Below are 27,589 nucleotides of genomic sequence, written 5' to 3'. Positions count from 1 at the left end.
CAAACAAACAAACAAAAAACCCCAGGGAAAAAGAAAGTTATGGAGGTAGAGGGATAGGGTGATAGCTCTGTAGAGTTGAAGCCAATAAACTCTTCATTTGGGAATCTTTACCATAAATTTGGAAATGAAGATTTGTAGTTCAAAGTCTAATGATAGAATTCTGATCTTGAAATCCTGGAAGCTGATGAGATAGACGGTTTAAGACAGAATTGAAGCAAATCCAATTGTTTAATGAGGTCAAACAGGTAACCTAAATATGTAAATTAGATGACATGGAATGTGGTAGGACCTATGGCTGACCTCAGAATGGGTACCAGTCCTGCCTAAATGTTACATTTTTCAATATATCTGGTCAGTCAGAGTGTGGGATGGGAAAAGCTACCTACTCTGAAGTTGTGGGCAGAGGAAGACAAGGCAGTGAAGAAAACTAAGGATGGGCCAGAGTAAAGACAGAACTGGGAGTCACCCACTCCAGGAAGAGCTTGAAGAAGGAAGGCTACATGAAGGGGTGGACTGTGGCAGAAGTGTGAGTGGGGTGAGGGCTAGGATGAGGCAGTCAGTGTGTGAGCCCAGGGACAGCTACTCCTCTGGAACAGAGAGACAAAGAGGTTCAGGAGGGAGTGGAGGTCAGAAAAAGAAGTCAGTAAGTAGCAACTTCTGTTCTTAGAAGTTTGCAGTGGAGAAAAGAGAATTAGTAACTTCTAAAAGAGAATTAGAATTAGCAGGGTTGAAGGAAGCTCCTAATTTGAAGATAGGGGAGTCTTGAGGACTGAATAGGGGAAGCCATACAAGACACAAGGAAATTAAAAGAGGTAATTGATAGCACATGGTGTAATAGGATATTAGAGGTGTGGACTCAGAATCACAGATGGAAAGGGTTACATTTTGTTCCCACAAAAATGTCAAGAAATGAAGCAGGAAGATGGGTACAAACAGAGAGAAAATGTGAGATTCAGGATAAGAAAGTTGAGGTCAAGTTTGTGTCAGATGTTTTCTGTCTTCCTCGTCAAGTAAGAGGAAAGGTCATCCAGTGGACACCTGAGGGGAGGGGCTGAGATGGGGCCTGAGAAAGTGGACACATGCTGAACAGTCCCTGGGGAGAGTGGCAGTAGTGAATCTGGAGAGAATCCAAGGTGAGCCCCAAGCACCTTGCAGAGGTCAGATCACCTGGGTTTCTGGAGGACAAACTCACAAAGGCATGTGTAATCCCACCACACCTGCAAAACCTTGACTACAAATGCAAAGAACACTGATGCCTGAGTTTATTCAGTATCGGGAATGGGCAGATGGCTGGAGTGGACATTCAAGAGGCCAGAGCGTGCAGCTGCTGCTGAGTGGGGTGGACATGGCAGACTCTGGAGGCCTCTCTGTCTGGAAAGAAGCTGAGTCCAACCGAGCTGGATTGAATCTGCCAACCCAGACATCTAATGTGGAGAAGCCCCCATCTGTTCATCAAAAATGTTTCCATCACTTATGTTTAAAGGTCACTTAAATATCCAGTAAATAAATTTGGATCTAAAGATTTAGTGAAGGCAGTTCTATAGTGTGATATCTTACCTGGGAGTATAAAAGATTCTATAAACTTATCAATGATGACTTGTGGTGTTGATTTCCATTTTCTTTCAGAGGTGGGCAAAGGCATTTTACAAATATCCACAGTGTCTCCTTTGGAAACAGATGTAGTAGAAGTGATGGTGCTTTCCCCACTTCCAGAAACAGGAAGAAGCAGGCTGGAAATATTTACTCTGCCTAAAATACTACCACAAGGTAAAGAAAAAAATGATCAACAAATTCTGTCCTGGGCATCCAGTTGAATAGCTGCTATAGCTTTCCTTCTTTTTTTTTTTTTTTTCCGGGTGATAGCATTTTTTTTCCTTTTAACGTGTGAAGAGGTTAAAATGGCCACCACCTTTTCTGTGTCTTACAAAATGAAATTGATGTGGCTGCTACATAACGTGAAATGTGGACTTTCCTCTAGGTCCCGTCATTCATATGAATCTGTCTTATTATCAGAGAAAAAACAGGATCAACTGTCACTTTTGTCAAATTGATTTGTCATTTTGTGATGTCTCTTTTTCGTAGCCTTAAATATACATAGTCAAATTCAGATAGGTTACTGTGTAGTTACGTTCACTGATAAAATTATAAAGAAAGCTTTCGGGATGAAAAGGTCTGATAAAATAGACACTTTATTTTATCAATAGATAACAAATATATCTGGGTAGCTATTTTGCAAATATATAATTATAGAGTATAAAAGAGTCAAAAACCTCAAAGTACTTTTGTGTCTTAATTAAGACTCTAGACCATCATGAGTTTCTTTTAATGCTGTCTCTACTTAACTGATAAAATTAACCAAGACTTTATAAAAGATATTTTACTCACTATTAGTCATTTAATACTCAAGTATTTCCAATGGAGCCAAGTAGCTTTCCAATCATTTTTATCTCCTAATAGTTTCTGCATTAATTGAGCATTTAACTTTTTTATTTTGCTTTTCATAGTTTTCATAACAATTTTTTAAAAATAAAATCAATATATGGTGCAAGTGATTTCTCTTCTTCCCCAAATCTTATAGTTTCTGCAAGCTTTGCTGATGAACGAGGGAGGCTGAGAGATGCATTCATTCATAAGTTCGTGTATGAGATAGAGCATACTCTGTCCTCAGCTGTCTTGAACTTTCAAAGTAACCGAATATATGGCTTCTGTAACCAAGTGCCATACATCTGCAGCTATCTTCTTCCTGAAAAAGTATGCCAAAACTTAAGCGTGCTATCATTTTTCTTAGCCGTCAAGATTGACACATCGTATCTATTAGATGTGATCCATGCTTTAACACTCTAGTCCAGTTAACAAATGTCTTTATTATAGTAACATAATTTCTTTGAATTAGATATATGTTAGCATGATTTGTTAATTCATCATAAAATACATTTGAGCAACCTCACACTTACAACATCATACTTGTCAGATAAAAGTGCAGGTGACACGATATTAGTTTAGTGCCTTTCAAAACTGTTTTTTAAAAATCTATCATTAGAAAATCTATTCCACAGGTGTCAGCAGCTACAGGGTTGATGATTTTGGGTGGAACTTTGTACCTGAGTCCCAAAGAAAATTGCACAAAATACCTAAACTATGTTTCTGGCATCCTTTCATCATACTGTCTTCAAACTTCTCCCATACTGTGTCATTTCCTGCTACATATACTGACCCAGATTATCTATCACCCTTGCTTTTCTAAATCCTTCAATCAAAGGGCTTCTCTCCCAGAGTAGACAATGTCAGCAAGGTCTGAGACAAAGACATTCAGAGATGGAAGAAATGGTTTATCATAAGGAGGATTCAAGAGAAGCTTCCTGGTGGAAGTAATATTTGCACGGGACTTTGAAGAATAAGTCAGATTTAGACATGAGAAATATTGCGTGCAATCTTGGCAGGGAGGTGGGTTTCCTTATGTAGGGAGGGGGGCCAAATTGGTGGGGATGGGATGTGGAAGGGCATTCCAGACAAAAGTCACAACACATGCAGAGGTTTGAAGGTGGGCATACATGAGAAACATGGGGGGAAATTGACTCATTTATTTTGACTTGAGCACAGGGGTATATGAAATGGATTAGTGAGAAATAAAGATTGTCAGTTGTAGGCTGGGATTTTTAATGGTAGCTAACATACAAAGAAGGCTTTTCTTAGTTGGCCAAAATGAACTTTTACTTGCAATCAGAGATGGAAAATGTGGTGCAAATACAGGTGCCCACTTTATCATGTATCAGTTTATTTCCAATGACAGTGTTTTTGGATTTGAATCTGACTCGATATGCTCAACTGCAAACCCCAAGGTACCACTGCCCTGAGCTTTTCTATAATGTGGTCATTTTCTTTGGCAGGAGCATAGTGGTATTTGCATTCTTAAGTCATACCAAAAAGTACAAAGCAAGCAATATGGACCTGGAATGCTCTCTCTGTCTCCACATGGATTGTGGCTCATAACAATAGCTAAATGTGGAATTCTGTGTATCCGAGATGTTCATACTTTGGTAAACTCCTTTTTTTTTTTTTTTTTCCAGTTATGGGATGTGTGTCTTGATCTCATATAAGGAACAAAAGCTCTTACAATAGGAATTAGAACTCTTAAGTAAATTGGCTCACAACTTATTTAAATTGACTCACAACTTATTTAGCCCTAATGGTGTTATTGATTCCAACACTGGGTGTATTTATGTGCTAAGGTTTGAGTCTCTAAGGGAGGAAATGCCAACAAATAGACTGAGATCTTGCAAAGAAGGAACATGGGGCTGGGATACAGTAGGTGAGCTCTAGCCCAGCTCCATCGCCACTTACTGTGTGTCTTGGAAACTCACTGAGCCTCACTGAGCTTCAGCTGCTCCTCTGCAATTTTAGGGAAGCCTTGCTTGCTCTCACCCTGTGGGATTCTGGTGAGAGCTGGTGAGAGGGTACATTTAAAACTTCTTTGGAAATAGTGAGTTGCTGTGCAAACCTAGGGTTGATTACGGCTAGCTCCCTGGCCTGGAGGGCCTCTAGGCTTGTTGCTGCCACCCCGCCACCTGACTCTTCACGTGATGCTAGAAGAGCATAAGGGAGAAGGGTGGGGCCCTTACTGAGTCCTCCCCTATCACTTGCAGACCTTGATGTCACCAGTACCACTACCAATTCTGATTTCCATTTTTCTCAGATCTCTGAAAAAATGAAAATAGTTTCTTCTCCCAAAAGAGTGAAAGATCCTTTTCTAGGTTTTGAGACCAAGTAGTACTGGTTATCAATTTAATTTAATTCGGTCAGTTATTTTTACCCAGGGATCTACCCCACACACCCGAAGCATCACAATCACCCCACATGCCACTGTCCCATGGGGCCACAGGTAAACTGGGCCCTGGCTGTGCATATCCAGCTCTCCTTGCTCACTTGTGCAAGAAAGCATATTTGGAATATAGTTGGACAAAAGTGATATTATTATTATATAGGAAAAATCTTAAATCCCTTAGAAATTATTTTTAGGTGAACAATGTGCAAACTCTGCTACATTGTCTCTTATTCAAATGATTTGTAAATGTACACTACAACTGATAGCAGCAAGACGTCAGAGTTTTTCTGGGTGAGTATGCAAAGTACCTCACAGAGGAGGTTATTCATGGCAGTACTGTTTGTAAAAGCAACCTAATGTCCATCACCAGAGGACTGGATAAATAAATAATGGTACATAAACAGTATATAAATAAAGTATGGAATATTATGCTGTAATACAGAATGAGGAAATCTTTATGAAACGGTATGGAAAGAATCCCAAGATATATTGTTAAGGAGGAAAGGCAAGGTGTGTAATATACGTATTATGTTACAATTTATGTTAAAAATTGTTTGTATAAAAATTTGTTTATGTACATTAAAAAAAACCCTGAAAGGATATTGAAGGAACTAATAATATTGATTGCCTTTGGGAGGTGTTGGGGAATGGGGGCAGGAAGGAGATTTCACTGCATACTCTTATAGTTTTTTAATTTTGAAACATTTGAATGTATTGCCTATTCAAAAAATTAAAAAATTTTTTAAAGGCATCATGGTTGATAACTAGTGTGATAAAGAAATCTCAGTTTTTAGTCAAAGAGTTTAAACCATTGCACTGTGTACCAATTAGTGATTTGTTTGGGTTCTAATGAAACTGGTCTAATTGGCATCCTGTGTCATTCTTCACAGAGCCCATCACCTTCTCTTATCACACTCAGCCTCTCTGCACATAAAGGGAACTTGCCTAATCCGTGAAGGCATCTGAATTTGCCCGCACTGCTTGCTCAAGGCCCGTTCTCGTAGTCTTCAGCAAGTCCATTCACCTCTCTGTCTGATTTTCCTATTATAAATTGATGATAATAATCCCTCTTCTTCCGTATTACACAGAAGGGAGAACAAACCAGTACTGGTGAATGTATTTTGTACTAGGAATTTTCAGTGCTATGTGTTATTAAGAGGCTACTCCATACCAGCTAAAATGCTGTTGACAAATAGAAAAAGGTTTATCCACGAGCAAAAGTGCACGTAACCCCCTTAGGAAAACCATGTGGTAGAATCGCATTTGTAATTTCTGCACTTTGTTCCTAAAACTATTAAGGAAACATTTGTTCAGTGTCGGAGTCATTCTCACCAGGGGCATGGAATTCAATCGGTGAGAATTTCAATGGATGGACAGAGCATTCTGGTGAATGGGAAGGATGACGGCACCCTTGTTAACCTGAGATGGAGGTAAGTACAGTATACAATAAGCAACCTCACATGCTACGGTGTTTTAAAATAAAGATGTTGTTATTATTTAGGTAGTAGCAAGGCCAACACAACAGGAGACAACTGCCATTGAAAAGATTGTTATACTAATGATCCCAAGAGGAGGGGATATGCCATGCTATGGGGGTGCCACATGGGGAAGCACCAGGGAGGGAAAGGAGGCAGAGGGAGCAGGGAAATGTGGGCAAGTGTCTTCAATATGGTTTCTATGGCAAGGAGCGGGAAGGTTTGGGATTGACTAGTTTGGATAATTTCAGTGGGCTCTGGGCCATAGGGGCTGCTGCTAGTTTTCTGGTACCTGACCCAGGGATGATTAGGATAGAAATAGTGGTCCCAAGTGTGAAAGCCCAATAGAGGATTTGGTTGGGGATGTGGGCTCTGGGTTGGTGGGTTTGCATTTGAAAGGTGAGCTCCAGATGAGTTGTTTACCATCTCTATGAATTGCTGGTTCTGGAAGGGGCATTTCCTCCAAGGTTATTAGCAAGACCCCAGATGTCAAAGCATCAAAATACAAAAAATAAAAAGACCCAGTTAAGACCTATGAAGTGATCAGTCCTCCCTTTCATAAAATCTGTTGGAGGAGCACAAGGAATGAGGACAATTCTGAACAGTAGATCATTTTTAAAACTCCTATTTATCTCTAAAAAACCTGACATAGGTATGTATGTATCTGTAAACACATACACATTTACTTTCCTAATTAGACTTTGCCTAGACAATATTAAATTATTTAGGCTTTGCTTAGACTAAAATTAAAATCCTAAATAAACAAATATTAGCCAAGCATACAGATAATGGCCAGGGCATAGAGAACATGAAGGTGACACCCTGGACTTTGAAACGTTACCTTGTTTGATCTGCCGATGCACGTCACTAGTCAATGTGCAATTCATTTCCACAAAAATTTCACGGTGCCTCCTGTGAGCAAAACAATAATAAAACATGGCGTATCTCAGTGACACTGTGAAATGTTACATATTATGGAGATTCTATATCATAGCAATTTTGGTCACCACTTATTTCAAAGACCCATTTGACGACTGACTGTATCATCATGCCCATTTTATACGTGGAATCCTGAATAAAACGCTAACCTGTATCTCACTATATAAATCCTAATGCATTCTTTGTAGTAAGGGATCACATAGCATCTCAAGCAACAGCAAACATGTGCTGGAGCCCTATTTACGGCAGTGAGGACATTTCCATCCATTGGCAGTTAATCTCATGGACCTCTGACTCAAAAACAGTTGAGTTTGAAAACTTGGTCCAGCACTTGTGACCTTAGGCATCTGACAATCCCTCTAAATCATCTATAACCATGTTATTCAAGGTGGAATCTGCAGCACCTGTGAGCTTGTTAGAAATGCATATTCTTGGGCCTCATCCAGACTTTTCGAATCAGAATCTCTATGGGTGGGGCCCAGGAATCTGTTATAACAAACCCTCCAGGCCATGCTGATGTGCCTGAAGTTTGAAATGCCCTGGTGTATTGAGTGGAAGTAATAATACTTTCCTGAGTGTGGGGTGGGGGCTATGAGGACTGAATGTGGTAATGTGGTTATATATGTGAAGCAGCACAGCACCTACTATCTCTGAGGGTTCAACCAGAGCAGTGGCTCTTCTGCGCAATGACCGGGGCAGATGGGTACAGAGGGCATGCAGGGTAAGGGTATGGGGACAGTGTGAAGAGAGATGACCCCAGGGAGGTCAAGAAGTTTGTCATGTCCTGGAGCCCATGAAAGTACTGTCCTTTAAGAAGCAGAGTCCTAATATCTACAGGGCACTGCAGAGAACTATCCACATATTTCTTTGCGTAGAAATGGTTAGGTATCTGGAAATAATACTGCTAAATGTGTCTTTTTCAAATTGTGATTTTGTAGCCTATGTGTTTTCTTTTTTATTAATACAGGCAGTTTGGAGGAAACTTAGCCAATGAAATCCTTGAATATAGCCAGCAACTTCCAACTTACCTGAGGAGCACCATGGATGAGGAGAATGATTATTTAAGTATAGCAAAAAAAGATTCCTTGGATTTGGGATCAGAACCTGAACATGCAGTTGAGTTTCACTATAGTTTTCTTTCTCCTTCCTTCCTCCCTCCCTCCTTTCTTTCCTTCTTTTTTTTTTAAATTTTATTTATTTATTGATTGATTTTGGCCACGTTTGGTCTTCGTTGCTGCGTGCAGACGGGCTTTCTCTAGTTGTGGTGAGCGGGGGCTACTATTCCTTGTGGTGCACAGGCTTCTCATTGCGGTGACTTCTCTTGTAGCAGAGCATGGGCTCTAGGTGTGCAGGTTCAGGAGTTGTGGCATGCGGGCTCAGTAGTTGTGGCTCGCAGGCTCTAGAACACAGGCTCAATAGTTGTGGCGCAGGGGCTTAGTTGCTCCGTGGCATGTGGAATCTTCCCAGACCAGAGCTTGAACCCCTGTCCCCTGCATTGGCAGGCAGATTCTTAACCACTGCACCACCAGGGAAGTCCCTGTTTCCTTCTTTTTTTCCTTCCTTCCTTCCTTCCTAAATCAGATATCAGTTTTCAGTTTGTGGTTTTATTTTAGCAGATATTTTAGTAATATTCCTTATTATGCAGCTACCTCATGATTTTCAAAAAGAGCATGCACTACATTTAAGAGAAAATATTCAGCCTTTCTCAACACAAATATCACATTTCAGATCTCATTTAAACCATAGTACAAGATCTGTCTGGGCTTGCTTGAAAAAAAAATCTACTACAGTTCTGGCGCTTGTTCAAACTAGTCTCTCTATACTTTTACATCACATACATTATTTAGGATGTGTCTAGCCAGAGAACATTTATTCACTCAATCATTTAACAAATATTTATCGAGTGCCTACAAAGTGCTGGACTCTGGGGGATACAGGCATGAAAAGATAGGAAAAGTTTCTGCTTTCATGGAGCTTACATGCTAATTGGGGGTTGGGTGTGAGCAGAGAGAGATAAATAATCAAATAAATAAGAAAAAAATAGGTAGTAACAAGATCTATTTTGTTACCAAATAATCTATTTTTGTTACCAAACCAAATAAAATGGTTTGGTGTGATAGTGTTTGGCTGGAATAGCCCCTCCACGGAGAAAGGCTGTGATCTGACTTAAAAGAAATGTGCCAATATGTGGGGGAGGGGCAAGCACTCAGGGCAGAGGGAGAAAGAGCTTGGCACGTTTGAAGACCTAAAAAAGGCCTGTGCAGCTGAAGTGAGCAAGGGAGAGAGTGGTAGGGGATAAGGTCCTGGAGGTGGGAAAGCAGGGCTTTGTAAAGCAGGTAGCATTTGGACATAATTTTACATGTAATGAGAACCTATTAAAGTGTTCTGAGCAGAGGATTTACAAGATCTTATTTACATTTTTGAAATGATTACTTCCGCTGTGTGGAGAATGATTCCTGTAGGGCACAAGGGTAGAAGCAGAGAAGGAGTTAGAAGGCTTAGGTACCAGTGATAGAGGTGCAAGAGTGTTGTGGAGAGGTGGTAGTTTCCAGGCAGTTTGCAGAGGTAGAGCTGACAGAACTTCTGATGAATTGGACATAGAGGGAAAGGGAAAGAAAGGACTCAAGGATGACTCCTAGGTATTTTACTTGAAGAACTATGTAGAAGAAGGTACCATTCACAGAGAAGGGGAAGACTGTGGGGAGAGGAGCCACTGTGGGGAGAAAGAAGGGGATCTAAAATCAGTTCCCTGGACTGAGCATGAGAATACTGTTAGACATCCAAGCGAGATACCAAGTACGCTATTGTGTAGATGTTCTGGGGAGAGTCCAGGACTCGAGATGTTGATTTGAGAGTCAGGGGCATATGAATGGAATTTAAAGCCATAAAACTGAGTAAGATCATCATGGAAGAGTGGATGGTGACACACAGAAGGGGACCAAGATAGAGCAACTTCTAGAACTCCAGGAGAAGAATTCAGGGAGGCGAAGGAGATTGAGAAGGGGCAGCCAGTGTGGTTGCAGGAGAACCAGCAGAGTGTGATGTTCCAAACTCTTTGAAGATTTTTTGCTGCAAAGGGAGCACAGAAATAGGGTGGCAGCTAAAGGGGAAGGTGGTGGTCAGTGGAGAGTAGCTTTCCTGGGACAGGAGATTCCAGAGCATGTTTAGATACTGTAGGGAAAGATTCAGTAGAAGGCAGAAATGGATGATGCAGAAGGGTGATGGAAATTTTTTTAAGTGCAGAGGCTTCAAGAAGGAGGAAAAGATTAAGATCCTAAGCACAAATGGTGGGGCAGGCCTTGATAGGCAGCAGCATTTGGTCTACAGTAACAGGAAGAAGGCCAAGAGTGATCTGGTGAACGTGTGACCTGTCTGATCATTGCTGCTTTCTCAGTGAAAAGTGTGGCTGATATAAGCACAGAATGGAAGGAATAAAATTAGCTAAACATTACATCTTGAGCAGGCAAATTGTTTGGTGGTATATTTTAAAATGCAACAAGTGAGGGATTCAAAGCAATTAAATGAAGTAGGGTAGGAGGAGAACTTGATGAATTTTTAATTTAAGATATGTCTGTCTTCTTCTAAGATAAATGAGAATGTGAGGTTAAGCGATGACTCATTACAAGAGGAATTAGTCAAAGTTGACAATACGGTGGAAATACCCTGGATACAACAAAAAAGCCAAGAGGTATTTATAAAACACGAGAGAAGTTTGAAATAATGCTTTGTAGGGGTGCCAAATAGATTAGTTTCCTGTGAAACCCCTTGGAAAGTTAGAAAGTGGAAAGAGATACTACTTGGCAGACCATTACATCGTATAAGTGTACCTTCCCTGAAAGCAGGTAAACACACTAAACACGGCCCAGTGTTTTAGATAAAGTTATGTGAGCTTTAAGTGCTATACTTAGGCTAATACGAAACCCGAGAAAAGTGTCCACGTAGGCCAAAGCAAAGAATGAACTAACATACCTCATGCTGAAGTACATTTGGGGGGATGCTGCAAGGTAGGCTTAAATAAAAGGGGTGGGCCCGCAACAGAAGAGACATTGTGGCTTCTGATGTGCAGAAAGGTGACATAGGTGGCAGCCTGTCTCTGGATTTAGCTTGCTTATCTAGTCTCACTCAAGTTCCCAATAAAATAGCAGACTAGTTTTCTGTTATCAACTGTTCTTTAATTTTTCACTAAATTATTTTCTTTCTGTTGGCCTTATCATTGACCTCAGTTCCAAGTTGCTTCAGTGGCCACTTACATAGTAGCAATTTAGATTTAAGCAAAGTATTGCAGTGGTATTATTTCATGTACACTTTATATTATTAGTCTTTAATTTTTTCCTTATTTCTGTTTCTAGGGAAGTGCTATCTATGTATCTAAGTATGTACATATGTATCTGTCATCTCGCTATCGTCCCTGTTGCTTGTTTAAATGATGTACTTTCTCCATTCCAGGCCATCAAAAACGAGGTTAAACTGTTTTCCAACAAAAGGAAAGAGATAAAAAGAGGAATCAAAGCACTTGCTAAAACTGTAAGTGTTGCGATTCCATATACTAATACATTTGGCCCTCCGTCTAAAATTACATTTTGAACTTTATTTTGTTCAACCCAGCATGAGACACTACACCCCATTTTTTTCTCTGCCTGTAAGCTTAGTTTTCTTGGGCACTTTAATAGGGTATAATTTTTATCATACCATACAACATATAAACAGTGGTTTTCTTCCTGTCTTCCCCAAATACTGTCCTTAATACTTATTTTTGTCAACGTTATACATTTACATTTTTACAAATTAAATAATACAGAGTTACATAATTAAAAATAATGTTTTTGGGGCTTCCCTGGTAGCACAGTGGTTAAGAACCCGCCTGCCAGTGCAGGGGACACGGGTTCGAGCCCTGGTCTGGGAAGATCCCACATGCTGCAGAGCAACTAAGCCCGTGCGCCACAACTACTGAGCCTGCGCTCTAGAGCCCGCGAGCCACAACTACTGAAGCCCGTGTGCCTAGAACCCGTGCTCCGCAACAAGAGAAGCCACCGCAGTGAGAAGCCTGCGCACGGCAACGAAGAGCAGCCCCTGCTCGCCGCAACTAGAGAAAGCCCGCGCACAGCCACAAAGACCCAATGCAACCAAAAATAAATAATAAATTTTAAAAAATGTTTTTTCTAGCATTTTCTAGCATCTACTTTTCTTCACTATGATTCCTGCAGTCCTGAGGTAAATGTTTTCAGTTCTTTCAGCCTTTTTGTTTGGATATTTACCTCCACCTTTGTAATGGTCTTCTTAATACTGCTATTTCTTGATATTTCTATTTTGACACTCGCTGTGGGCTTTCTGGTATGGAAGATGAGTACTCAGGTTCTTTTACACCCTCCACCACTACTGTATGCACATAAATCAATGCTCAGTAGGTACACTATCATAGTTATATAAATATTCTTCAGAGCTGAGCCACATGGTATATTATGACTACATTTCCATTTTTACAACTTCATTTTTCCTGGAATTAACAATTGCCTTTGTTTTAGATTAAGCCTTTCTATTCATACTCTCTCAAAATGCTAGATAGCTGAGGTAATCAATCTGTCAGTGAATTTTTTGTGTGTGTGTGTGAGACCTCCCTTCTAGAGCTTTCTGTGTCCCAGCACTGGTCTACGCACCTTGCTCTCTAGACCAGGCACACAGCTGCTGTTCTAGGGACTTCTCTTGTCCATCTTCCTGGGAAATTGTCTCACCTGCCTCCTGAGTTAGAGCCCGTTTCCAGAGTCCTGTGTGTTTTTCTTTGTCTTCTTGGTGTGCATCTTCCAGTAGCTTTCTAAGCAGGACTGCTGTGCAGGCCCATACTTGGGAACATCATTTATCATGCAGCTGTGCTAGTGTCATTCAAATGTAATACAGTGTGAGTGATGCCTGCCCCCTAGAGGTGTACAATGCTTTGACTCTGTTCTTGAGAAAGGGTACATAGGAGGTACATTTTTTGAGACGTGGTTTTTCTCAAATACAATGATTTACCCTCAGAATTTTGAAGACTTGCTCCATTGTCTTTTAGCTTTCAGTGTTTGCTTTAGAGAAGTCAATATCTTTTTTGTGTGTGTGTGTGTGTGTGTGTGTGTGTGTGTGTGGTACACGGACCTCCCACTGTTGTGGCCTCTTCCGTTGCAGAGCACAGGCTCCGGACGCGCAGGCTCAGCGACCATGGCTCACGGGCCCAGCCGCTCCGTGGCATGTGGGATCTTCCCGGACCGGGGCACGAACCCGTGTCCCCTCCATCAGCAGGCGGAATCTCAACCACTGCGCCACCAGGGAAGCCCTCAATATCTTTTTGATTCCCAGTTCTCTAGGTAACCAGATTTTTATCTCTGGAAACTTACAGGATCCTTTCTTTTTCTCTGGTGTTTGGAAATTTTACAATATGCACCTTCATACCTTTGATGGATATTCTTGATTTGCTGGTGCAGACATACTCTTCACCCTTTTTCACCCTGCTCCTAGCCCCAAGAGGCTGGCCTCTGTGGATGGCATCAGTGAGCTCTCTTGCCTCTGTCTTCTGTTTGGGTTTAGACAGTGAGTGGCATCAGCAGACGATCGAGGGGCAGGAGAAGACAAGGTCAGTGTCTTTATTTCTCCAGTTTCCTCTCTGTGATGTTATGAGTTGGCAGTGACTGCTAGCCCTCTCCTACAGCTACTGATCTCCCCAGGTTCTAGTAACCACTTCCCATCCTTGCCTTTCAGACCTGGGAGTGGTGATAGCTTCCCGTGGTTGCTCGCTTGAGATGCTTTATCATGCATTGCTGATTTCCCTTTCCATGCCAAATCTGTTTTAAAGGTCCCTCTCCCCATTTATGCCATTTGAGTGTGTCATTCTGTTTCATACCAGGACCCTAGCTTGTTTGGGCTTTCTTGTCTCTTTCATGTGCTAGGCACTGGAGCACTTTTAACAAGAAACCTTTCTCTTTCAGGTCTGGGAAATGTTCTTTAATTATTTCTTTGGTAATTTCCTCCGCTTAATTTTTGTTTTCCTGATTACTAATGAGGCTGAACATCTTTTCATAACTCTGAAGACTGAATTTCCTCTTCTATAAATTCCCTGTTCATGTCCTTTGCCAATTTTTCTATCGGGTTGCTGGTCTTTTTCTTGTTGATTGTAGAAGTTCTTTATTTTTAACTTATATTTCTTTATAATAATTAGCGTTATATAATAATTCTGGGTAGGTGTTCAGGTCAGCAGCTGCTCTGTTCCATGCAGTCATTCAGAGACCCAAGCTGACAGAGACTCTGCTGTCTCTAGCACATGGCTTCTAAGGTTGCCTTGCTTGATCTCATCCCACTCAGCTGGAAGAGGAAAAGAGCACGGAGACGTGCATTGGGCAAATCTGGAGGTAGCCCTTATTATTAGGTTGCACCACATGAGATTGCTGTTTTATATGGTTCAGCCCAATATACTACAAATATTTTCTGTTTTGTCTCAACTTTTATACTGCGCCTTTTTATTTATTTATTATATTTATTTTTTATATAAATGTATTTATTTTGGCTGCGTTGGGTCTTTGTTGCTGTGCGCAGGCTTTCTCTAGTTGTGGCGAGCCGGGGCTGCTCTTCATTGTGGTCCGCAGGCTTCTCATCGCGGTGGTTTCTTTTGTTGTGGAGCACGGGCTCTAGGCGCACGGACTTCAGTAGTTGTGGCAGGTGGGCTCAGTAGTTGTGGCTCGCTGTCTGTAGAGTGCAGGCTCAGTAGTTGTGGCGCACGGGCTCAGTTGCTCCGTGACATGTGGGATCCTCCCGGACCAGGGCTCAAACCCGTGTCCCCTGCACTGGCAGGCGGATTCTTAACCACTGCGCCACCTGGGAAGTCCCTATACTGTACCTTTTTAAATGCAAAAGTTTAAAATTATTATCCGAGTGCATTGATCATTTATAGCTTTTGCTTTATGTGCATGATTTTTAAAGGCTTCCAAATCTCACGTATTTCTCCTGATACTCCTTTATTTCACCTGTAATTTACTTTTGTGAGTGGATATGAGGTATAGATCTAACTTTATTTTTTCAAATAAGTAGCACATTTCACCAATGCTTTTTATTGAATATACCGTCCTTTTCCCGCTGATTTGCAGTGCCTCCTTCATCAATCCCTGGATTCCCATGAATACGGAATTATTTCTAGACACTCTATGTTCTGATATTGAGCATGGATCTTTTCCTTAGCCAATTCCAAACTATTTTAATTGCTATAGCTTTATAAAATGTTTTTATATCTTGAAAGTAATTCTCCCTTCGCTCTTCACTTTCAGAAAATGTTGGCCTCTTTAGGCACACTTACTTTTTCATCTGAATTTTAAAATTAGCTTGTTGAGCTCTGTAAAAATCTCTGATTTGATTTTAATTGAGAATAACTACTTACAGTGTGATTTGGTGAAGAATTTATTTGCCATCTCTGAAATTTAATACATATATATTGTATATATTTATAAAATATATAAATCTTATATATTATATATTACATATAATTAAATATATATCTTTATTCACATTTTTAACAAGTTCTTTAGTGAAGTTTTATAGTCTAAAAGTGACTTTGTATACATCTCTTGTGAGGTCTTTTGTGAGTGAAATATTTTCTATAACATTTTCTAATTGGATACTACTGGATATGAATGTTACTAATTTTATATATGACCACCTTGCTGAATTCTCTCTTTTTTTTCTTTTTTTTTTGCTCTGTGCTTTTTCATTATTTTTTTCTTTTTTTTTTTTTTACATCTTTATTGGAGTATAATTGCTTTACAATGGTGTGTTAGTTTCTCCTTTATAACAAAGTGGATCAGTTATATATATACATATGTTCCCATACCTCTTCCCTCTTGCGTCTCCCTCCCTCCCACCCTCCCTATCCCACCCCTCTAGGTGGTCACAAAGCACCGAGCTGATCTCCCTGTGCTATGGGGCTGCTTCCCACTAGCTATCTATTTTACATTTGGTAGTATATATAAGTCCATGCCACTCTCTCACTCTTTATAATTGAAATTCCCTATTATAATTTCACTACACCAGTTCAGCAAGCTTGGGAAGAAGATGTGTAGGAGATCTGACTTCAGCAGGTGTTCCAGTCTACCTTTTGCTGAGCTCTGTCCTGGGGACCCATGGGGCCATGATACATCATTCAGATCCAACTGATTTTCATCCTTCAGACTTTAGAGTTTCCATGCTATTGAAGGATCCTTTTCTTCCCCCTCTTAATTGCAGTGTCGGATATATTGATTTATTATACACTTTTTTTCCTCTTAATTTTATGGATTGGGGCAAGAAAGGAAGATTGTAAAGCCCATTCTCAGTCAATTTTGAAACTGAAGTTCTCATTTTTTTCTCTCATATTGTCTTTGTTCTTTTTGTTTATTTGTAAGGGCTCTTTATATTTTGAAGATATTAATATTTTGTCATATATGTTGTAATGTGTGCCCTTTGTCACTGAATTTTTTTGAAGCTATAAACTTTTAAAGATTTTTATTATAGAAATGTTCAAATATATATAAAAGTGGAGGGAATAATAATATAATAAATCTAATCACCAATATTTTTGCCTCTATACACCATCCACTATCCTCTCCCCTGATTGTTTTGAAAAAGACCCCAGATGTCATATCATTTCACCTTTAATTATTTAAGTATATGTGTCTAAAAGATAAGAACTCTGAAAATTCTTAATAATAATACTACTAGCACACCTAAATATTAGTAATTCCTTAATAGCATTACATATTTTTGTTGTTTTTAGATGAATGAGTTTTTATGGATTAAATCTTAAAACCTAAGTAAGCCTATTACCTAATGCTTTATTTGATAGTTACATTTAGATAAACAGAGTATCTTTTTTTTTTATTGGTTTCTGTCTCAAGAGACTCAGAAAACCATCCCTTTAAAGTTTAATTCTTTGCTTGTCTCCATCCTTTACTATTGGAAAATTCAGATTCTGGACATGATGGAAGAAAATGAAGCAGTAGATAATATTGCAAAATTAGAGCAACAAGAATTTGGTCTGGATCTTGAAGAACTGGAAAGACTCCACGATGAAAGTGAGGAAGAAGTGGCAAAGGTATGGAAAAAATCTGATTTAAGCACCATAAAGATTTAATAAAGAAAGTAAAAAGAAAATAGGAAGGAGAACTTTTCTAGGATAATGCAAATAAAACAAACCTTTTCCAGCGTGATGTGAATACAGCAAATTTAGTGCATACAAATGGAATGAGTCAGAGAATTATTGAATTTGGGAGTCAGGGCAAAGAAGAACATCTAGACCAGCCAGACGTCTGATGTTTGTCTCTCCCCCATGACATTAATGCCAACCATCTTCCACCATATATTTGAACATTTTTAGAGATCTCCTCAGCCACCTCATACATTTTTGGTTTAGTAAGCCCTTTCTTCATTAGAGTTGAAATCTTTCTCCCTGTACTCACTGATTCTTCTACTCTTTTGAGCACCATCTCTATAGCCACTGTGAAAGTGGTTAGAGAAGACTAGCAATTATCATGTTTCCTATGTATCTTGTCTAGGCTAACTATCCCAGCTCCTATGATATCATATACTGTAGTTTTAATAGTTTTATTATTATTGTAATTTTCCTCTAATTTCGTTTTATTTCTGTATGACACCCACAAAAGTATTTTAATTATTATCTTTCCAGTTTAGAGAAAAGCATAAACTGAAACCTCCACTTTTCTAGGTACTGTACTTCTATTAATTCACCCTTTGCACTGTTTTGTGGCAGTCACAACACATTGCTTACTCATACGGATTTTATTTTGGGTAAAAGCCTTAAGAGTGTTTTACACAGGATGTTCTTAAGCAACCTCTCTCTCAACCTGCACAGTACATTTGATTCTTTGAGTGTGCAAGTATAAAAACATCTTCCCCACTGAACAAGAGAATTAAATAAAGCTGGATATAAGGACATTTAACTGGATTATAGTTGGTTAAACAACTACACCAAAAAGAGACTTGTTATTTGATTGATGATTCTAGGAGAGAAATCTCCAATCATGTGGCCCAGGACTCTGTCCTGTTAAACATGTTTATTAATGACTGGAGTAAAGATGTGAAAATGAGGCAGATCTGTCCAAATGGTAAATGACATGAGGCTGAGAATGAGAGGAAATATATTAAATAACAGAATTAATACCAAAAGTACCTCAAGGGACTAACTCAAGGAGATAAAATTCACCTGGATGTTCATTCGCCCATCCATTCATTCATTCTGCAACATTTATTGAACACGTATTACATGCCAGGCACTACTGCAGGTGCTGGGGATACAATGAATAATACAGATAGGTCCCACCCACATGGGGCTACTCTAGTAGAGACCAGAGACCATAAACAAATCTCTATATATTATATGATGGAAACAAACCAGATTTGATAATAGATGTGGGGGATCTACTTCTGTGGTCAGAGAAGACAACTTTAAAGAGGGGACCTTTCAGTTGCAGACTAAGAGAAGAGAGGGAGCTGGCTATACAGAGATCTGAGGAAAGAGATGTCAGGCAAAGGGAGCAGCAAGAACAAGGGCCCTGAAGCAGAAATTGCTCAGCATATTCCAGGGCCAGAAAGGCCAGAAAGGCTGTAGCACAGTGGACAGGAGAGGGCCTCACAGAATGAGGTGGGAGAGGTAGGCAGAGGCCAGCTCTGAAGACCTTGTATGTTGTGGTGAAGAATTTGGCTTTTGTTTTTAAACATACAACAGGAAGCTATTAGAAATGATCCCTTTTTCTTATAACAGATAGGCACCAATCTAGGGGCTTTTTGAATGTTATTTGATCATCACAGCAATCCAAAAAGATAGGTTATTGTTTTCCCCACTTAAGGAAACTAAGGCTTAGGTGGTCGAGTCACTTGGCTAGGAGCCCACAACTCGAGTCTGAGCCGGTAAGCAGTCCTGGTCTGCCCACCAGGCTTCTGGCTCATCCTCCTCAGCCCTGGCCTCACAGGCCTGGAAGGCCACCTCCTATTCTGGCACCAGGTCCTCCCAGCCCATTCATCTTGATCACTCTAAAATGAGTTCGGCTTAGGTGCCTGCCCCTGTTCTCACCCTCTCATTGCTTTTTTCTCCAAGCTCTTGTCTGACCACTCGGCCCCATGAACCTGCTCCTCTGGACTGTTGACCTACTGACCACTGATGAAGCCACTCTCCTCACCTGACCCCCACCCTGTGCCTCTGCCCCAGGTGCCCCCATCCCTTGATGCTTATCAAATTCCTGTGCATCCCTCGAGGAGCCTCCTTGATACTCTGTCGCAGGCTTTGGTACAGAGAAAGGCTCTTCACGTGCTCATTTCCCTCACGTTGTTTAGTTTTCCTGAGCTCCGGGCTTTTGAAGAGATATCAGCCCTAGATTGGGCGTGATAGTAGAACCAGACAGTCCAGGACAGAACAGTGCTAGCAGATGGCACCATAAATCCACCTGGGAGCAGAACACTAACCCCTGGGAAGAGCTAAGGATCCCAGTCCTAAAGGGACCAGGCTACTAGCCCACCCTGGCCAGGATCTCAACAATAGGGCAAAGACCAAAGCCCAGTAATGACCACCTAGACACAGTATTAGCATTATTCTGGAGGGATTGATAAATAGCCTCAAGAGTAGCAAGGGGAGGAATGGAGGAGCCTGGGAATCAGACAGGTTCTGACAACTAATATGCCAAAACAGCTGTTTAAGAAAAAATAATTTAATACTACAAAGCTACAGTAATCAAGACAATATGGTACTGGCACAAAAACAGAAATACAGATCAATGGAACAGGATAGAAAGCCCAGAGATAAACCCACGCACCTATGGTCAACTAACCTGTGACAAAGGAGGCAAGGATATACAATGGAGAAAAGACAGTCTCTTCAATAAGTGGTGCTGGGAAAACTGGACAGCTACATGTAAAAGAATGAAATTAGAACACCCCCTAACACCATACACAAAAATACCCTCAAAATGTATTAGAGACCTAAATGTAAGACCGGACACTGTAAAACTCTTAGAGGAAAACATAGGAAGGACACTCTTTGACATAAATCACACCAAGATCTTTTTTGATCCACCTCCTACAGTAATGGAAATAAAAACAAAAATAAACAAATGGGACCTAATGAAACTTAAAAGCTTTTGCACAGCAAAGGAAGCTATAAACAAGACGAAAAGATAACCCTCAGAATGGGAGAAAATATTTGCAAACAAATCAATGGACAAAGTATTAACCTCCAAAATATATAAACAGCTCATGCAGCTCAATATTAAAGAAACAAACAACCCAATCCAAAAATGGGCAGAAGACCTAAATAGACACTTCTCCAAAGAAGACATACAGATGGCCAAGAAGCACATGAGAAGCTGCTCAACATCACTAATTATGAAGGAAATGCAAATCAAAACTACAATGAGGTATCACCTCACACCAGTTAGAATGGGCGTCATCAGAACATCTACAAACAACAAATGCTGGAGAGGGTGTGGAGGAAAGGGAACCCTCTTGCACTGTTGGTGGGAATGTAAATTGATACAGCCACTATGGAGAACAGCATGGAGGTTCCTTAAAAAACTAAAAATAGCATTACCATATGACCCAGCAATCCCACTACTGGGCATATACCCAGAGAAGACCATAATTCAAAAAGACACATGCACCCCAATGTTCAATGCAGCACTATTTACAATAGCCAGGACATGGAAGCAACCTAAATGCCCATCGACAGACGAATGGATAAAGAAGATGTGGTACATATATACAATGGAATATTACTCAGCCATAAAAAGGAACGAAATTGGGATGGATCTAGAGACTGTCATACAGAGTGAAGTAAGTCAGAAAGAGAAAAACAAATATCATATATTAATGCATATATGTGGAACCTAGAAAAATGGTACAGATGAACTGGTTTGCAGGGCAGAAATAGAGGCACAGATGTAGAGAACAAATGTATGGACGCCGAGGGGGGAAAGAGGCGGGGTGGTGGTGGTGGTGGTGTGATGAATTGGGAGATTGGGATTGACATGTATACACTAATATGTATAAAATGGATAGCTAATGAGAACCTGCTGTATAAAAAAATAAATTAAATTTAAAAAATCAATGAAATCAAAAGCCGATTCTTTGAAAAGATTGATAAAATGAATAAGCCTATAGCTAAGCTAAGAAAAAAGAGATAGATACAATTACTAATGTTAGGAAGAAAAGAGGGACATCACTACAGATTCCATGGAAATTAAAAAGGAATAAAGGAATTCTATGTTTTTGAAGATTCTATTGTTACATTCTCTAGCTCAGAGATTCTTTCCTCAGCCATGTCCAGTCTACCATCATGTCCAGAGCCCATCAGATACCTTCTTTATTTCTAAACAAAGAACATTTTTGATCTCTGAAAAAAAAAAAAAAAATTGAAAACTGTATTAGCCATTAACTCAATGGGTAAAATCAAAAATAAATAAAACGCAAATTAAACAAGGTATTTGTTCAGACAATGAGTAAAATAAACATGAATAAATGAGTAAATGAATGAATGAATGAATAAATAAATAAGACATTTTCTAATCTGGGAGATATTATTTTCAGCTAGTTTGCTAACGATCTGCCAACAAAGTGAAATGCCAAAAAAAAGAGGTTCTGTACAACGTTGTAAATCAACTATACTTCAGTAAAAAATTTTTAAAAAAAAGTTTCTGAAGAGGACCCTAAGGACTAAGGATTGTTGGGTGTCACTTTCATGCCAGCTCTTTTGGCAAACTTTATTAAAATAAGAATACTTAATCACTTAAGGAGGTAAAACTAATTGAGGTAGCATATGTTTCTAAATGGCAAAAGGTACATCATACGATCCCCAAGAATAGTGGAACATTCATTTCACAGTGGACATAAACAATAGAAGAATATAGTGCAATAAAACCCCAAGACAGAGGTCACAAAATGCCACTTCAAATATGCATTGACAAGGATTAAGCCAACATTTACATATTTCAAACTTTTCTAATAAAACAGGAAGACTTGGCACAGTGGGTTTGCTTTAGCACCTTGCGCCAACCAGGCAGATCTGTGATGGTGTGTGTGTTAGCTATCCAGCCACCATGGCTGTGCAACTGCCCACACACCTGCCTTGGCTCCTGTGTAGGACCTGCCTGCCTTAGTGGTGTTCGTGTTGACACCCTAGTCCTCAAGGAATGGAATCCTAAGCCTCCAGACTAAACCAAAGACAGGGAAGTATCCCCCTCCAAGTGCATCTGGTTTTTACAATTGAGATTGTTTTTGAGGCCACAGTTTCATTCTTACTTTTCCCTTCATTTGTGTTCCTTAAGATAAGAAAGGATGCTGAGATGCAAAACCTAGCCAAGAGATATTTGGCTGAACTTATCAAAGGAGAATGCTGGAATTCGATGGCTGTGAAAGGCCGAGCTCTTAAGGTAACAGATAGAACTTCAGGTACAACACCTTTGCCAATGAAAATTTTCATGGAAAGTCTCATGGCAGAAAATTTTAAAAAGAAAAAGTTTAAGAAAATCCATATATAGGAAAGCATTCGAAGCACACCTTGCTCCTTCTTGTACTGACTCCACCTCAATGTGTCATTTTCCCTTGTCTCGTTCTTTTGTCTCTGCTCAGTCCCCATGTGCTTCTAAGCCAGCATCTCTTAAGCTTTGTTTCAGCACCTCTTTCCCTCTTTCCTCTACGACACCACCTGCATCCGGGTCTCAATATCTGTCTATTCCAAAAAGCCACTTCACTCACATTCCACACAGATTGAAAACTAGACATAATATTATTCACATTTCTTTCTTACATATAAATTTATTTTATTTATTTATTTATTTTTGGCTGTGTTGGGTCTTCGTTGCTGTGCGTGGGCTTTCTTTAGTTGCAGTGAGTGGGGGCTACTCTTCGTTGCGGTGCATGGCTTCTCATTGCAGTGGCTTATCTTGTTGTGGAGCACGGGCTCTAGGCGCACGGGCTTCAGTAGTTGTGGCACGTGGGCTCAGTAGTGTGGCTCACCGGCTCTAGAGCACAGGCTCAGTAGTTGTGGCGCATGGGCTTAGTTGCTCTGCGTATTATTCACATTTCTACCTGTACCTGCCTTCACATTTTCTTTTTCTTTTTTATTTTTTTAAATATTCACAGTGAGATTTTTATGATCTTTTTTTTTTAATTTATTTTTGGCTGTGTTAGGTCTTCGCTCCTGTGTGCGGGCTTTCTCTAGTTGCGGTGAGCGGGGTCTACTCTTTGTTGCAGTGTGTGGGCTTCTCATTGCGGTGGCTTCTCTTGTTGTAGAGCATGGGCTGTAGGCGCACGGGCTTCAGTAGTTGTGGCACGAGGGCTCAGTAGTTGTGGCTCGCAAGCTCTAGAGCGCAGGCTCAGTAGTTGTGGCGCACAGGCTTAGTTGCTGCGCGACATGTGGGATCTTCCTGGACCAGGGCTCAAACCCTTGTCCCCTGCATTGGCAGGTGCGTTCTTAACCACTGCGCCACCAGGGACGCCCCTGCCTTCACATTTTCTAAAGGACTGTTTTTTGTGCCTTTTTATTGAGATTCCTCCCAACACAGTTTCCCTCTTTGTGTAGGGTGACCAAGAGTCCCAGTTTATGCCTGTGGTCCTAGAGTAACTATTAACAGCACCTTTTTCACTTTCAAATATGCCCCCTGTTTAGATAATGAAGTATTGATCACCCTCCGTTTATGTGATTGAGTATTGCTCTAAAACAGGGTTTCTCGAGAACGGCACACTTGGGGCTGGATAATTCTTTGTTGTAGGGGCTGACCTAAGGATTGGAGGATTTTGCAACATCCCTGCCCTCTATCTACCAGGCCCCAGCAGACTCCGCCACCCCAGTCAGTGACAATCAAAAATGTCTCCAGACATTGCCAAATGTCCCTGAGGGGCTGGAGAGGATGGAGACAGTGGCCAGCAAAATCACTTCTGGTTGAGAAGCACTGCTCTAGAAATAAATCTTTCACAAAAGCACAGTATTTTTTATACAAAGTTTACACCAGTACTGAAGGCATACATTGTTTTATTTTATTTCTTTTTTTTAAATCGAAGTAGAGTTGATTTACAGTGTTGTGACAATCTCTGCTGTACAGCAAGGTGACTCAGTTATACACATATAGACATTCTTTTTTTATATTCTTTTCCATCATGGTCTATCACAGGATATTGAGTAATGTTCCCTGTGCTATACGTTAGGACCTTGTTGTTTATCTACATTTATTCTAAATGTAATAGTTTGCATCTACCAACCCCAAACTCCCAGTCCATCCCTCTCCCTCCCTCCTTCCTCTTGGCAACCACAAGTCTGTTCTCTATGTCTACAAAATAGATAAGTTCATTTGTGCCATATTTTAGATTCCACATATAAGGGGTATCATATGGTATTTGTCTTTCTCCTTCTGACTTACTTCACTTAGTGTGATAATCTCTACATTGTTTTATTTTAAAGAAAGCTTCCATGGGCCATTTCACTCATGCATGATAACCTATGGATTAATTTTGTTGAGAGAAAACATGCCCCACTCTGCCCCAGATACACACAATTGTTCTAAAAATGGATTTATTTCATTTTGCTCTTTTTTTCCCAAGTGCTTTCACATCCCACGTGTGGTTGAGAACTTCCCAATGAAAGAACGCACAGATGAGGAGCTTAAAGAATTGAAGAGAGTCGTGCAGCAAAAAAAGATCGAAGCAGAGTGTCTTAAAGTACAATTTTAAACATATATGTGTTTATATAAGTGACGTGTTTTCTTTCAGGATTTCCTTCATACAGATTTGAGTTGGAATACTACTTAAAATACGTTTAGATATTGTTTGTGTTTATATTTATATTCCTTGTTTATGTGTAGGAATATATTCTAATGAATATAGGAGCCTATATCCACGTAAGGAGCCTATATCCTAACAACATTGGCTATCCCTCAAATATGATGATGTACTTTTAAAATTGAGATTTGGGATTTTGTTCTTGTCCTGGTCAGAAGTTCTTCATCCGCACATACTCTTTTTACCACCTCTTATCATTGGGGATTGTGTTTTAAGATAGTTGGCCAAGGATGAAGTAGAATCTGTTTTGGTGGGATTTATGGTTTTCCTAAAGCAATCCTAGCTTTTTTTTTTTTCCAGTAATCTCTGTCAAACAACTTAAAAACACTGCCCAATTGGTGTAGTTTCATTTTGGCCAGAACTTTGCATCCATTCTTTTTCTAAAACTAAAATGAAGTCATGCTTAATTCTTTTTACATACACATACCAGTCCTATGTGAATAAGTTCCTTTGTAAAATGTGAAGAGAAAGTATATTTTTTAATGCTTAAGTACCAAGAAAGACTCAAAATATTTACGAGAAGCTGTCGTCCCGACAGAAAAATATGAATATTACACACTATCAAGAAGAATTTTTACTCTTATGATTTATCTACAGTCTATCAATTTCTGAGGCTTTCTCTTCAGCAGGTTCAGGACATCACTTTAAATTCAGTTGTTGGCAAGACAATTAACATCTTAAAATGATTGTTGAAATAATTAAGTTGTCCCAAAATTTCCCTTTAGAGAATTCTTCTTATTGCATAACTTTCATTTCATCTTTTTCTATATTTAGCTACAGAAGGAAATTGTAGAGGTTCAGTCTGCAATTACCTTGGTTAAAAAGCATCATGAAGAGGAGGATGAAGAAGAGGAAGAAGATGGGACAGCAAAAGATACCAACTTGCCCAATTACCTGCTTGGTAGTCTGAGTACTGATTTTAGGGTACCTACCTCTTTGTTGTCAAGCCAACTGGAACTTCATTCCAGAGAGGAGAAAATCAACCAAATTATATTACTGAAAGTGGGTGAATTTTTTCTTTACCCTTGAAAATCTCTAAAACTTTCCATGAGGTGTCTTGCAAAGGCTCAAATTGAAATCCAATGCCAATCAAATGATGTCTTTAAAGTACACAGAGAAATATCCACATGGCTAGCATCCATGTTCTTTAAACAGAGCTCGCGGACAAGAGTTGTTTTCATCCATTTGGTGTGGGTTCTGTGATACCAGGTTTTCTGAAGAGCACCCTCCGCTGACTAACACCGCAAACCATTTTTCTACTTAGATCTTCGGGAAACTCAAAGATAAAAGAAATCCTTGAATGCCACCTTCTAGGTAACCCAGATGTCAATTAGGACCTCCCTGTAAGATCAAGATGTGAATGCTTATCTATCTCCTTAATCTAGGAAAATACAATTTCCTCTCTAAGATTTCTGTAAGTGCTGGGGCTCAGGGATAAGGTATGGTGTCCTTCAGGCTCTAAGCTCCTACTCCTTGCTTTCCACCAAACAAGTCAGTTTCAGAACACACCTGTACATGCCACGCCTACTGAAGGTTTTCGAAAACTCAGTAACTGAGATTGCACCAATGCAGACGGTTTGAAATTTAATGTTTGGCCATTCCTATTCCTGAAGATCCTTCAGCCATGTCTGAAATTTGAGTTTTAGCCTCTTGCTGTGTTACTCTGCTCTCCCTTCCTATCTTTTTCTCTTCTTTGTCTCCTCCAATACCTAAAATTCCTGTGCATTTATACTGAGAACTGTTGAGTTATCCCTTTTGTTGCTTAGCTTCTGCTGACCTATGCCCTCAGTGTCTCACCTTCCTGCTGCTTTATTAAGGTGTTTTCCTACACGAAAGTAATTTCAGCCTGAGAGAAATTCTGGTGCGAGCCGTTAAGATCATTTTCTACCCTGCTTTAATGGTTTCATCTTCAGTAGGATAGATATATAGACTGAAGTCTGACGGTAAAGTCAGGTCTACTTTTAGTTTGACCCATCATTCTACTCACCAGCAGAGCTAGGGGCAATCCAGCTGGACCCACATCCACCTTAGTAACTGGCTGATCCAACTGGGCAGCTTGGGTTCCCTTTCTACCTGAAAATGACCTGTCCATACAGAGGAAGAATATTGTGTGTAGTTGTGCTTCTCTGGAAGATTCTCCAGACCTCTAGAGGCCATCTTTTCCTCACCTCCTCTCCCCAAACCTGGTTCCAAAGAAAAGATATTTCCCAACTTTAATACTGAATATTTCTTTTTAAATATTTTTATGATGGATTTTTTTAAGAACATACACAAAAGTAGAGAGAATAGCCCAAAGAGCCTCCAAGTAGCCATTACCCACTTATCAATATACCTGCACACTGAGTTACATTGGGCGTTTCTGGAAGTACGTTGTAGTATAACAGTTATGCTGTTGCTTAACCTTACCCATGGTGGGATGCCACTATAGATTACTGAACCAAGACGTGACTTAATATAAACAGTATTTTAGAAAGATTACTTTACTTATAATTTGTAAAGTGATTTTGGAGGGAAAGTAAAGCTGTGG

General features: G+C 40.0%; 1 protein-coding gene across 1 annotated transcript in view; it reads left to right on the top strand.

Annotated features, from left to right (window-relative positions):
• Positions 1-27,589, top strand: part of CFAP43 (cilia and flagella associated protein 43) — a 98,714-nt gene that overhangs the window by 45,128 nt on the left and 25,997 nt on the right. The window contains exons 13-23 of the mRNA XM_029244562.1: positions 1,627-1,767; positions 2,579-2,751; positions 3,888-4,037; positions 6,122-6,252; positions 8,204-8,351; positions 10,823-10,924; positions 11,683-11,760; positions 17,192-17,317; positions 22,554-22,658; positions 24,826-24,942; positions 25,837-26,064. Of these exons, the coding sequence (XP_029100395.1) occupies positions 1,627-1,767; positions 2,579-2,751; positions 3,888-4,037; positions 6,122-6,252; positions 8,204-8,351; positions 10,823-10,924; positions 11,683-11,760; positions 17,192-17,317; positions 22,554-22,658; positions 24,826-24,942; positions 25,837-26,064 (1,499 nt within the window). The remainder of the gene's footprint in view (positions 1-1,626; positions 1,768-2,578; positions 2,752-3,887; positions 4,038-6,121; positions 6,253-8,203; positions 8,352-10,822; positions 10,925-11,682; positions 11,761-17,191; positions 17,318-22,553; positions 22,659-24,825; positions 24,943-25,836; positions 26,065-27,589) is intronic.

Source organism: Monodon monoceros, unplaced genomic scaffold, assembly GCF_005190385.1.
Source record: "Monodon monoceros isolate NGI ecotype Baffin Bay Population unplaced genomic scaffold, NGI_Narwhal_1 Super_Scaffold_4, whole genome shotgun sequence".
Taxonomy (NCBI): Eukaryota; Metazoa; Chordata; class Mammalia; order Artiodactyla; family Monodontidae; genus Monodon; species Monodon monoceros.
The sequence above is the reverse complement of the archived record's forward strand: the minus strand, read 5'-3'. Positions and strand labels throughout refer to the sequence as shown.